General features: G+C 31.2%; 1 protein-coding gene across 12 annotated transcripts in view; it reads left to right on the top strand.

Annotated features, from left to right (window-relative positions):
- Positions 1-14,083, top strand: part of LOC107452250 (histone-lysine N-methyltransferase 2C) — a 164,250-nt gene that overhangs the window by 75,527 nt on the left and 74,640 nt on the right. For all 12 annotated transcript variants that reach the window (XM_071187064.2, XM_087150867.1, XM_043052938.3 and 9 more), the window contains 5 exons: positions 395-521; positions 5,760-5,980; positions 7,645-8,533; positions 9,411-9,833; positions 12,496-13,692. In XM_071187064.2, the coding sequence (XP_071043165.2) occupies positions 395-521; positions 5,760-5,980; positions 7,645-8,533; positions 9,411-9,833; positions 12,496-13,692 (2,857 nt within the window). The remainder of the gene's footprint in view (positions 1-394; positions 522-5,759; positions 5,981-7,644; positions 8,534-9,410; positions 9,834-12,495; positions 13,693-14,083) is intronic.

Below are 14,083 nucleotides of genomic sequence, written 5' to 3'. Positions count from 1 at the left end.
TGTCTTAAATTTATAGACATTCAGTTTTGTCAAATATTTTAGAGATAACATTAGTGACATTTGTTAGGTTATAGCTCAAAAAAGTGATTTATTGCATGTTCTTTTAAACTGAATTGTTTTTTATTCATTATGTTAATCTGAATGATCAAAGTCTAAACATTTTTAAACTTTTTGGATAACCTTAAAAATCAGGGACTGAAATTATAACTTTTTAGATTTAAAAAAAAATCAGAGGGATGACATTTAGTGTAAATCAGTGTTCCCAACTAGTATGAATCGGTGTTATTTTTATTAAATTATGTAATTAAATTATTTCTCTTAGTTTTTTTTATTATATCAGTTTTTTAAATAAGTGCATTTTTACTCATAAGAATTGTATGTATTTTATTTGAAGGATTCTGACAGAAGTACGAAAGATAAAGCACCTGACAGTGATTCAGAAAAGCAATGGAAGCAGTTGCAACATTTTAGGCAAATGCAACAACAAGCTCAACAGAGACTTATACAAGAACAGAGGCAAGGTATCTCAAACCCACTATTTTAATTTTATTATTCATTAAAGGTGACACATATGACTTACTTGTCTCATAACCACAAACAACGTAACATATATATAATCCTTTTTTTTAGTTCATCCGGACCTCGATCCCCGCTAAAATTAAATGCATACAAATACGTTAAATTGAATGAGCCACTCTGCGGAGAGCAGATTTGTTGTTTATTGTCTTGATGCAAGATTGCCACAAAAAAAGTTAAGAGAAAAATAAATAACCTCAACAGTATGCAATTTCGCATACAACTTTATTAGATAGCATTTCATGCTGTTGATCTACTAATATACAAAATATAAAAAATTTTAGTCAGGGGTCTGTTTAGAAGAAATTTGGGTCCGCTAACGGACCCTTCACAAAATATCTTTTCATAAAAACGGACCCTTCACAAAATATTTTAACATAAAAACGGACCCTTCACAAAATGATTTTTCTTTTAATCGGACCCTTCACAAATTTGTTTATCTTCATTATTATTTTGTTAATCGAATAAACCCTTTCCGGGGCAGAAAACAAGAAAGATGGATGTAAACGAATTAAGTTTTGTCTTCGGCAGACGATTCTTCCATTATTCCTCCGAAATGAATATTCTGCGTTCAGCAGTATAGGCTAAATACCAAATATTTGTATGTTGCATCTCTAATTTAGAAACAGAAATTGTTGTCTATTTTTTAAAATTTAATTTTTTTAATTATAATTTTACAGTGTTGAGCATAATCTTGTATGTCTTTACAATTTAAAAACTCCTTGAAAAAGTTTTTTTTTTTTGCAATAACGGACCCTATTTGCACAAATTCATAAAAGCGGACCCTGGTTGAAAGAATGTGAGTAATTTTTTCACAATTTCACCAAAAACGGACCTTTCACAAAATGTCTGGACAGACCCCTGTTAGTATTTTAATACATACCGTATATTCCGGCGTATAACGCGCACTTTTATTACAAAAAGTAACATTGGAATTTTCGGGTGCGCGGTATACGCCGAATATAAAAAATTATAGATTAAAAAAATTTAAATATAGAAAAATACTTTTATTTTAAGGAAATGACATACCTTTACCTATATACTTTATTGATTTTCGTTATTACGTTATTATGTTCGTCTTCCGTTATTTCTTCAGGCACGTCATCACAATCTGTTTCGTCTTCATCAACTGTGTTACCCTCATCCATAAATAAACAGTCATCTTCTGATCCGTCCAGATTATTTGAAATGCTGCATTTTTTGAATGATTTTCTAACCATCTCAGACTTAATTTCATCCCATACTTTTAATATCCATTCGCACACTGTTTCCAAACTTGCATGACGCATATGTCCTCCTTTCGTAAAGGTTTTCTCGCCCTCCAACATCCAAGTGTTCCACTGTTTTTTTAAATTGGCTTTAAATGGTTTGCTTAAGCAGACGTCCAATGGCTGAACTAATGGCGTCAATCCGCCCGGAATAACTGCCATATCGGTGTTACATACTTTCAAAAATTTTTTGGTATTATCTGTAAGGTGGGACCAAAATATGTCCCACACTAAATGGCTTTCTGGTTTTCTATAGATGCTAGACGAGATATTGCACATGTACAATCCAAATTTTCGTGCGCGTTATACGAAGAGTATATCTTAAAATTTAAAAAAAGTTATTGGAAATTACGGGTGCGCGTTATACGCCGGGGCGCACTCACGGAAATGCTCATGGTTTCGGCACCGCTTGGCGCGGTCGAGAATAAGCTCTCTGAAAACCGCAAAATTATGAATATGGTAACCCAACCGATCTATGCGTCACATCTTGCTACAGCGTGCAACCCTATTACGTTGATTGAGTAGGAAAATGATGGTTCTATTCTAGATAAAAATTTCTTTCTTATTCACTTCTTATTCTTTTCTTATTCACTTCAAACCGCTCTTGTATTTTTTATAAGCGGTTTTCGTTTTGAATGAAAAATTCATACTTAATTTAATGTTTATGTCTCAGAATTTTATTTAAAAATAGATTCTTGTAAATATTTTACTTTTCAACTTCTTTTTTTTTATTATTGTTCTTGAAAGTGTAAAATCTATTGTTTTTTTATTTTTTTTATTTTATTTTACTTTTATTTACGCAAATAATAAATTAAGATAGATCTGAAAAAATAGACCTGAGAAAGCAATTAATACATTTAAAGTGCTTTAATTTAACCTTATCGTTTTAGTCATTTGTTTGCAGTTTCAAAAGCAATAAAAGTTTTAAAAAAAAAATGTTTATTTCATTCTCATACGCAGCACTTTACTTTAACCTTATTATTTTATTCATTTTCAATAAGATGAAGATTTTAATGACACTACTTCAATATTTTAAAAGTTTCAAAAATTATAAAAATTCAGAAAAACAAGTTTTATTTAATTTTAATCCGATCAAAGTTACTTTAACATTATTTTACTCAAATGCAATTTCAAAAGTGATGAAGTACAAGAACCAAGTTTTATTTTATAATTATACGACTAAAAATTTTGCCATTTCTTATAACATTACTAAATAAGATATTATATAATAGTATAAGAAAAAAAATGAATGGTAGATTCAAAATAAATAATAAGAAATACTTCACACAAAAATCGATATTTCTACACAAATAATAATTAATTGGGGAATATCTTAGGAAATGGATCTCCAAAAGCAAATTATACAATTAAAATAATTTATCCTTAGAATGCAACAGTGAACTATTTTGTTAATATGAAATATATTTCAGATGTTTTTGTAAATAGTTTTAAAAACTTAAATAAAAATGTATAATAAAATTAGTTACAATTCCTGGACATAAGAGTTTCTCTGTTTCTTCAGTTTGATTAGACCAATCTGAACTTAAGTATATATAAAAGTAAAATATAATTTATATTTCAGGGCTCTAAGAGAACTTTTGCTTTTATTTGTTCTTTAGCATTTATACCTAATTGATTTGTTTTATCCACCGTGATTGCTTGCATCTTAAAAAATATCTATAGTTGATTTATAGAGAAAATTAAATTGTCAACTTTCATCATAATTAACAACACTTAAACTCGAAAAAAAGTTGTTCGCAAGTATAACACTAGTTTCCATTGCACGCATTTCAATTATAAATTTGGAGTTTAATTTTAAAAAAAATAAAACTTTAACTTTAAACGCGATAAAATGATTTTATTAAAATTTAAATCGAATCAGTAAAAATAATATTTCATTTATCTATTTAATTATTATTTTTTTTTTAACTAAGAAATTGAAAATAAAAAACGCTTCTGAGAAAACTCCAAACAAGTCAATACAATCAATGTATCAAAATACGTCATCAGGTCAATGCCCTTCACAGTCATAAAATTTTAAAATTAAATTCCAGCTTAGAAGTTCAGATTAAAACTAAACTTGAAAGATTTAATTAAAATTATTACTAAATATTGCAAATAGAATTTTGTGTTTTAATATTTGAGTTACATGATCTTATGAAAACACAAAAACAATGAAAAAAATTGTAATAAAATAGTGAAAACAATTCTATTCCTTATTTATAAACGCTACGCAAAAGCAATTTGGCGACAGAGCAGGTTTGACTTAAAAGTTTCCGCCAAGAATGCCAAGAGGTGCCGAAACCGTGAGCATTTCCGTAAGTGCCGCCGGGGCGCGTTATGCGCCGGAATATACGGTATATTTAATTTTACTTTTCCAATTAGGTTCTCCAAAGTATAGTTACTAAACTTTTTTTTGCATGTTTTTACAGTTATTTTATTTTTTTTCAATTCGTACCATTAGTTCACCCTCTCTCTATATCTTGTTCAAGTTTTCAATCCTTCATAAAATACTTTTTATTCTTCCATTCAAGTTCAAACACATTTTTTTAAAACTTGTAGTGGAATGACACTTGATGTTAATACAGTTTTTTCAAATATTAATTCATTCATTAACTAGGGATGAGCGAGAAACGAAAATGGAATTTTCTGATGAGTTAAGTCTTAGACATTGTTTTACATTTTACTATAGGTGATAAGCGATTCAGTTTATCACCTATTTTTAAGATAACATCAGTGATAATTTCTTACTTATACAGTCAAACCCCGCTATAATGAACACGGCTTATAGTGAACTCCCGGATATAGTGAACGAAATGCTCGATTCGAAATGCTCGACGTGCCTTGCTATACACGTATAATGTTATTTTTAGTGGATATAGTGAACCAAAAAAATGAGGAAGTTGGATATAATGAACTTTTTTCTGTCTTCGACTGATTTCTCCCCCCCCCCCCATTTTCTTTGTAATAATTTTGAAATTTCTACTTCAAAATAAATACATATACCAATTTTTAAAGCCATTTATAGAAACTACTTTTATGTGCTCGAATGGGAGGTTAGACGGGGTTTAAAAAGCGGAATAACAGAAATTCAGGAAAAATTATCTGAGAGTCAGGAAGTGTTTCCATATCTGATGCTGAGGGTTGCTCATCAGCTATTTGTACGCAAGACGAAGAGTGATGAAAAATAACACATTTTTTTGCTACTACATAATATTTTCAGTCATTTATATGAATATAATGTAATAAAAGGGAGAAGTTTCTGAACCATTAGTGAAATTTCCTGCGTAACGGATATAGTGAACTTCCGGTTATAGTGAACCAAAATTTCGGTCCCTTGAAGGTTCACTATGTACTGTAGCTCTATTTGAACAAAAAAATAGTTTATTGCGCGCATTTAAATATTTCATAATTTTATATTCGCTGTGTCAGATAAATTCAATAAAGAACATGACGTGGTATGACGTGTAGTCCACATCACCCAATTTATGGTTGTCTGATCCCACGCTCTTTTTTTTTCAGTTTCTACAATTAGTTCACACTCTTCCAAATTTTTAATCGTTAATAAAATACTTTTATTCATCCACTCCAGTTTAAAAGCAATTTTTTAAACTGGATGATAATACAGTTATTTTAAATATTAATTTTTTCATTAAATTTAATTAATTTGTTTTAGTTTTATATGGGAGAAAAAGTGTAATTATTTGATAAAAAGTAACTAAATTGCTTGTTTAAAAGAAGCCTTTGTAAGGAGAAATGTCTGTTTTTAATACACATATTTGTTAAAAAAAACTAATTGCTTAACTAATATTAAACATGCTAATTTATTTATTTTATTCAATTTTAAAAGAAACTCTTATATGGTAAAAAATGTACATGTTTTTAATGCATTTGTTTATTCCGTCTCTTAATTAGCTGCTCTAAAAGCTCGATCTGAAAAAGCAGAAAATACTGCTGCTATGGCTGAATTGGATAAGAATATCAAATTGATTCACTCAAAATCCTTGTCCGAAATTCCTCAATTTCCTAACAGGACTGTAACTGAAGAAAACCTTGTACCTAATTCGAGTAAAATAATCGAGAAAAGATGGTCTTCTTCTGCAGTGGATTTAAACTCTTCTGAAAATTTGTTGCAGGTAATATGAACTAAACATTTTATGATATTTAATTTGATTTATAAGAACGGTAAAGTTATTTAAATTAGAAAGTTTTTATTTTTTAGTAAGTTTGGTATTTTGTGTAAACTTTTCCTTGGTTAGAAATTGGTGCATAGCGTTTTTAAAAAGTGCTTAAAGGTGCTTATTTTCGATTTTCCTTTTTAAAAAGCCTTTAAAGGTGCTTTTTTCATTGGGTGTTTTTAAAAAGTGCTTAATTTTGGCTTTCCGAAAATGTGATTTTGTTTCTTTATTAGAAGAATTTTCGCCACATATTATGCAAAAGCGTGCTTTTAACATTATTTTATTCAACATTTTCACAATTCATTCAACCATTATCTATTTCAGCGTACTGTCAGTCCAAAGGTTTGTGTATGTTGCATTTTACAGGTTTGATGAAATACTTGCGAGTCGACGTGTGCATATAGTAAGCTGGGCTCAGTGAGATTATTGCACTCTCATGTGCAACTCTGCTGTATTTTGCAAGATATTCTCAATTTCAAGATTCCTTTTCTACTCTCTGAAATCGAACCATAAAATCTGTTGATCATTTTCTTAATGGCTAACATAATCAAGAAAAGAGTTCTTTGTCAAAATCTAGTTATTTTATAATGATCATGTAAAGTCTTCGAAAAATATTTTTGAGTGCTTAAAAAGTACCTAAAAGGTGCTTATTTTTTGTTGAAAGATTTGGCTGTAGAATTTTCTAAAAGTTACAAAATTTTCTCCTTTTTGAGGCTTAAAATTTTGAGAATGGCCATTTTTTAAAGTTCGGAATTTTGGGTAAGGTCTTTTTAAGTCCTAATTTCTTTCTAGATACCTGGCAGCTGCCTGCCATGTAATTTTTTTATATCGTAGCTCCCCTTGATTTAATAAAGAATTCATCTGGCTTTTATGAACTGGTTTTGGCTACTGGTTAGAAAATTCCCACAAATCGGAAAAGTTTAGGGGAGAATAAATCCTTGTCTAAATATTTTCTCTCTTCTTACTGCATGAATGGATTAGTGTAAAAGGTATAATAAAATAATCAATGCTTTCTCCTAGTTTTAGTTTTTCCTTGGCACATATTTTCCGTAAATCATCCTTTTTATCAACAATTTTCAAAAGCTGCACTAAATTTTTTCTTAGAGGTACGAAGCAAAAACAATGACAGTATTTTTTTTCAAGCAAAATGTTGCAATCAGAAATTTGATCAGCAAAAGCTTTTTGTTACATGAAGTTACATGCTGCCACAGTTTCTTATTCAGTAGTTGCAGTATTACAGTCATTTGGATCAACTGGTTGTATAAATTAATGACAAGATAATTGAAAGACCTTTGCTCTTCATTACTTTTCTACTATTGGACTAAAAAGGAAAGAAAGGAAAAGAAAGAAAAAATGAAATTTTCATTAAAAGTCCAATCATTAAGCAATTTTTCCGATCGTTTTGATAAAAAAAATTTCATGAAGTTTTAGAAGAATTCCTTATTTATAGTTTTTTTTTATCATTAAGCAAACAAACACTTTGTTAAAATTTTCATCATTCAACCATCTGATCTCGATGAACCAGACTTGCATTTTATAAATTTGACTGTATTTCATGTAATCTACTTTTTATTTTTCCCTTTTTTTAAAGCCATGATTACAAATTCATTTTATTTTTATAGCAACAAACTAACAGACTTCCTACTGAAAACCACCCATCCCTGCAAAAATCAATGATGCAAGATAGAGTGGCACAATCTCTGTTACATGTCTCTAAAGTCCGCGCACCGCTGGAATCTTCCATGTCTCTTATGGATGCATCTCTGTCACCTTCTAACCCTATAAAATCTGAACCACCCTTTCATTCTACACAGCCTTCACCAACCACCCAGTTTACCGCTCTTAATAATTCTAGGAACACAAATCCTCTATTGATTTGTAGAACAGATGGTACTAGAGTTGGAACACCTACCATAAAAAAAGAAGCTGTAAATACGCCACCACCTACACCTAGACCACACAGCTCAGATTCCTTTTTTCAAATGTCAACGTCACCTCAGTCTCAGCTTTTGGCATCCTTGGACACTCACTCCCAGCCGACTCCAGCTCGTAGCAAATTGATCGGAACACCGAGTGCCTCGGAAGCTCAACAAAGCTCTACTGCTGGTGCTCAGGACACACAGTCACCGTCAAAGGTTCCATCATCACCGTCAGTGACACTTTCCAATCTACCCCCAGATAATTCCAAAGTACACACCGCACAGAATGCTTTACATACCGTGGAACAATTCCTTCTTCAGCAGCAACAGTCTTCTGGTAGTTTTCAAGCTTCTAATATTCTGAAACAGTTGCCACCCCAGTACAAAGACGCTTGTCTTCCTATTACGAGTGCGTCAGAAAAAGAAGCATTGCTCTCTCAGGACAAGCGACTGGAGGAACAAAACTTGGAAAGTATGCTTCAAGCTAGTCAAGCGTCTTTGCCTTATTCTAATAGGCTTGCAGCTCATCAGCACTTGAGAGATCTCCTTCAAAACAAAGCTCCAGATTCACCTTTGCCTACAAGGACGGAAGGTAAGTTCTGACCTAATTAACTTCTAACCCCCGTGGCAGAATCGCAGCTACACGGCGACATTGTTGTATGTAGAACGTTACAGAGTTCTTGCAGAAAGATTTTTCTTTTGAAAAGTAGAAAAAAAATATATATATATTTTTTTCTACACATATTTTCAGGTAATATTTGAATCATGCATTTAGATAATAATTTTTTGACACTCTAAATTCACGACGATAGTAGCGTAAATCGGTGTAATGTTTCGATTGTATTTTCGTCAGTTAATTATATTGATTTTCATGTGGATTTTAAATATCCGGATATATTTCAAGCAATTTGGAAAATTCTAATTGTGCATTTGAGTATTTACTTTTTAAGGCAATAATTCTGTTGAATTTTTAGTAGTTATTGCTATTGATTTCTCCATAGTTTTTAAATCCGATATTTTTTATGTGATATTATTTATTACAACAATGTAATCTCGAAAGGAAACACGCATTTGAGGAGCTCGATTTGCGTGATTTCGACGTAGATCTTTTTTTCGGCAATAACTGCTACGGATTTCATGATTTTTAATTATTTATTCTATTATGATAATTATTTACAAAATACGAAGAAGGAAGTAATAAGTGTCCCCTCCCCACAAAATGCGAGAATATCATGCATAATATGAAGATAAAAAATTATTACATGTTTTATTAAAAAAATTATATAGTTTTACACTGCTTTTGTTATTTTAAATTTGTAACATGTATGTTTGTTATTATTAAATCTTGCAGAAGGACAGTAGTGATAGAGAGTTTTGTTGCATATAGCTCTAAAAAATTCTGCCACAGGGCTTCTAACCTAGAAGAAGTGTTTTTTTTCTTTCTTACTTATAATTTTTTTTAATTATAGATAAGATGGTTAGAAGTGAGCCCAACATCATATGTTCTGTTGGCAACATCAAATTAAGTGATGTAATGACAGATTCGACCAATCAAAATCGTGCCTTCCAAACAGCCATGGCTGCTGAGCAACAGACCAATCGTCGACTAGACATTCCTGAAAGACCAGAATCCCAATCAAGTTCTCACAAGGAATTTTTATTGGGGCACACTCAAAAAGAATCCCAACAATCCAGTTACATGCCCCTCGCTGCTGTTGACCAAGAAATGGAAGATGAGTTGTGTGCTGACCCAAACACTAAAAATGACCTCATGAACGATCTCGAGAACCCCCCTGAAGAAGAACAAGATGTGTTGGGAGGTAACTGCAACCTTGATGTTTTGAACGTTGGGGATGTTGGTGAATTAGAATTGGATGATGATGAGTTATTAGGTGAGTGTGGTACTTTTTGTACTTTTATGTGTTAAAAATATCGGTGCAGAACCTTTTTTCTGACTGTGATAGACTATCAATCATGAAAAAAAGCCACTTTAGTGTTTTTGGTTGTAAGTTTTTGAAAAATGTATTAAGAGTATGTAATTCTGTTTCTAATCAAAAGATAAAAATTGAAAAATTCTCCAAGATAAAATTTTTCAATAAAAGGGGATGCACCCTAAATTTTTTCAGGATTCCCACAGGATAGGGAGAAAAGGAAGAATTGGAATTGCCAGGGAATATTATTTTATCTCCAAAAATCAGGGAATAGCCAGAGCAAGTTACAATTATTATTATTTTTTTTACAGAAACCTGGAATATTCCTATATTATACCGGGAAGATAACCAGTCTTAAAATTGTCAGTAACAGTAATCAGTCATTGAGATTCCAGTTATATAATTCTAACATCTCTTAAAATTTTTTGTTGTAAGAATTTAACATTTTAGTCAAACTGGAATATTCTCATCCTCATTTAATAATATTTTTTACACAGAAAATCTAATATTTAATGTTACAAATGAGAGAATCAAAAGTTTTCTGATGAAAATATGGTCTCATTTCTCATTGAAATTTACCTGGTATACCTGGAAAAGTCAGGGAATTTTTTGTTTCTGAAATTGAGTGGGAACCCTGTTTTAAGTAAGAAAATAAACAAATGTAAAGTTTTATATTGTAAACGTAAAAAATATTTTTTTTCTAAGAAATTCGCAGAATGATTGCTAAAAGTAACTACCAAAATATGACATTGATATATGATGGAATTGACATTAAAGCATATATATATATATATATATATTTATATATATATATATATATAGAGAGAGAGAGAGAGAGGGAGAGAGATATCAGGTCTGAAACATGCTCGCCACTTTTGGCAATTTGAGTTTTTTTTATAGTAATCTTCACTGTATTGCCGTTTAATGACTGATAATCTAGAGCTCCAGGTAGTGGTCACAAAAATAAAATAAAAGATAAGCCTTTAAAAAAAAGTTAATGAGAAGAAAGGAGAAAAAGATAAGGAAATTGGGTTTCAGGAGTTGCAATGAATTAAGATTTTATATAAATTTATGATAGCTAAATTATTTTTAAGAACAATATCAATTTGTCTTTAGAAATTCAAAGTCAATGTATACTCATAGCTGCCAATTCTACTGGATTTTCCTGTAGACTACTGGATTTTGCCAGTTTCTCCTGGTCTACTGGCTTAATAAAAATTCTGCTGGTTTTTGTACATTTTAGAAAGTCCCGTAAAATAAATCCTATTTCCTTAAAAAATCCTTATTGAAATGGAATTTTTGTGTTGATTTTTGCTTGCTTGAGCATTTAAATAAGTGTCACCTAGTAATTGAGCCTCATTTATAAAATTCAGCTTACTATCTTTGATGAATTAAAGGCCTATTGCTATTCAAAATTATGAATAAACATAATACATAACATTTCAGGATTATTTAATGTTAAATCATAATTGGAAAGTATTGCACCTTTTTTATTTTGATAACTATAAAAATTTCTAAATTCTCCCGTGTGTAAAATATTTAGTATATTTTGTAAAAATTTTTCAAGAAATTTATATTGTTTTGTAAAATCTACTGGATTTTTTCCTATCTGTGTTGGCATTTATGTATACTATTTTTGAATTCAAGCATTTCAAGTTTACTTCTCTTTTTTAATATGATTGAATTATAGTAGGTTTTTAACTTTCTCTGTAGGAAAATAATTTTATTTATTTTTATTGTAATTGAATTGCTTTCATTTTTAACGCAGCAAACATTAAGCCCAGGGGTAATATTGTACAAAAATTTCCCTGCTATACACCACTCTCTAATTGAATAACACGGGTGAAATCAGTTGTTTGATGTAAGAAAGCTTGCAGCTAAAAGTTTGGAAAAAGTTGGAACTAACGTTCAGAGGTTTCAATAAAGTCTTGATGTATGTTTGTTCTAAACATATTTAATAAAAAGCGTTTAAAAAAAAATCAAAATGTTAAATGATTTAAATCTTGACACTTTGAATTAGTGTTTCTACACTTAACAATAAAAAGTTAATAGCTTGAAAAACAGCTGTAAATCTCTTAAATTTTCCAATTATTTTTTAGTTGGAAGCAAAGAATGCAATGGCTGCATTTGGTTCCTCAGCCTAATGTTATTCATTCCTTTGTTAAAAGAAGAATCTATTTCTGTTCTTGTTTACCCGAACTCATTGAACTCGAGGGAATATTTTTATTTTATTTATTTTTTTCATTGTCTAAGTACAGTTTAAACAAAAAATTTCTTTTAACTCCACATAGAATTTCTTTTGTTCTATAATCCAAAATGCTTGCTAACATTAGTTATATTGAAACATCTAAACTGTTACACATTTGCAATGGCCTTTTAGGCAGACAAATAATAATAAAATTATGACTAGGAAGTTAAGAACCTGGTATCAATTTAAAACCTTGTGGGGGGGGACAAATATATTTATTTTTCCATAGTGGTTAATGGATCTGTTTGCAAACCGAAGAGCCCTGATTAAAAAATAAATAAATTAATAAAAACTCTACGGCACTCTACCACAAATCTTTGAATTTTATTTTCAACCTTTGCATTTTTAATGTATTTTTTATATTTTATTTTTTAGGTCTTGGTAATGATTTTAACATATTGGAATATGCTGATCCAGAACTTGATAAAAATTTAGGCGGTGAGGGAGAAAAGAGCAATATACTAGATGAGCATTTAGATTTAGATGATAAAGATGAGGAGCTTACTGAAGAAGTAATAAAAGAGGATGCGCAAGACAAAGATTTACTTTCCCACGGTGAAAAGAAAGGCTTAGAAATGGAAGGACGAAAGTCTGTCGATGAGTCTAAAAGCAATATCTTATCTGACAATTTCTTGGACTTCAATAAAAAAGATTTAGATAGCAGATTCCAAAACTTACCTAAGAGTTTAGATGGTCCAATCGTACAGCAGATGACCAGTACCGTCAAGGAAGAGCCTAAACAAGTTTTTTCAAGCTGTACTCTTTCCTCTCAATCCTTCTCTCCGAGTGTGGACATTAAATTAGAAAAATCTGCAATGGAACATTGCAACCGGCAGAAAACCCACAGTCTACCTTTTAATCCTGAAGTTCAAAATATTTCTGCATCGAGGGCAGAGGTTCAACATCCAGATCAGCTGGTTCCTCCACCATCCTATAGAATGGTGACAGCCCTCAAACAGAGGATGGGAGCTGTAGTACAACAACCATCATCTCCTCAGCATACTTTGACGGTGCAGAACAAAAGTGTGTTCCCTCTGCATTTAAATATGAACCTACGTCAAGAGCTTTCACTGGCACAGCAGAATGTTCTGGCAGCAAATGTTCAACAGAATAAGCCACTTCTTCTGCAAGAACAGCCTTTACTCTTGGAGGATCTTGTTGAGCAAGAAAAGCGAGAGCAGCGTCGTCAGACTCAAGATGGGTTAATATCACCTCATGGAGATGCACTTCTAAGTGATATAGACTTTGAAAGGCTTAAGGATGATGTGTTTTCAGGCCCTCCTGATGACAGCCTCGGTGGTCCCGGTTCTTTGTTAGGTGGTCACGACCCTACTTTGTCCAATGCTGTGCCCAATATAAGTGTTCCATCATCTCCAAGCTCTCATAATTTTGGACCACCGCCCTATTCTCTTTTGTGGCAAAATCAGGAGCCACCTAACCCTTTGGCGGCTTCGAGGCAACTTACGATTATGCAAAATCTGAAGACAAAGACTGCTGTTTCTACATTATTAGGATCATTAGGAATGTCACCTGGATCAGGATTACCTCAAAAGGCAGCTCCAGCAATTCCTGGTATGGTATAATATTAAAATTCAATGCTATCTTTTTAATAGTTAATTAATTTTTTTCAAAGTTAGCCTGGTTTTTTTTCTTCTAATGGCAGGCTTGGGTCTATTTCCCATTGGCCTCATAAATGCTTTTAAAAACTAAACTCATTTAAATAGGACTTTTCATAGTACAGAAATTTAAATCGTGCTTTCTTTTATGTTGTATATCATAGAATTATTAAAAAAGGGTTATAGTTTCGTAGTCTTACTGGAATCTTAGATTTGGTGACATATTTCGATAACTAAGGAAAACATTAATTTTTTAAGAAAAAAAGAAACAACTATATGAAAAGAAACAACGATACTAATTTTTTTAATATAAAAATTTAGTGCTAGACCACTAAATTTTATGTAAA

The sequence above is a fragment of the Parasteatoda tepidariorum genome, chromosome 9, assembly GCF_982258835.1.
Source record: "Parasteatoda tepidariorum strain Cologne lab strain chromosome 9, Ptep-v5.0, whole genome shotgun sequence".
Lineage (NCBI taxonomy): Eukaryota > Metazoa > Arthropoda > Arachnida > Araneae > Theridiidae > Parasteatoda > Parasteatoda tepidariorum.
The sequence above is the reverse complement of the archived record's forward strand: the minus strand, read 5'-3'. Positions and strand labels throughout refer to the sequence as shown.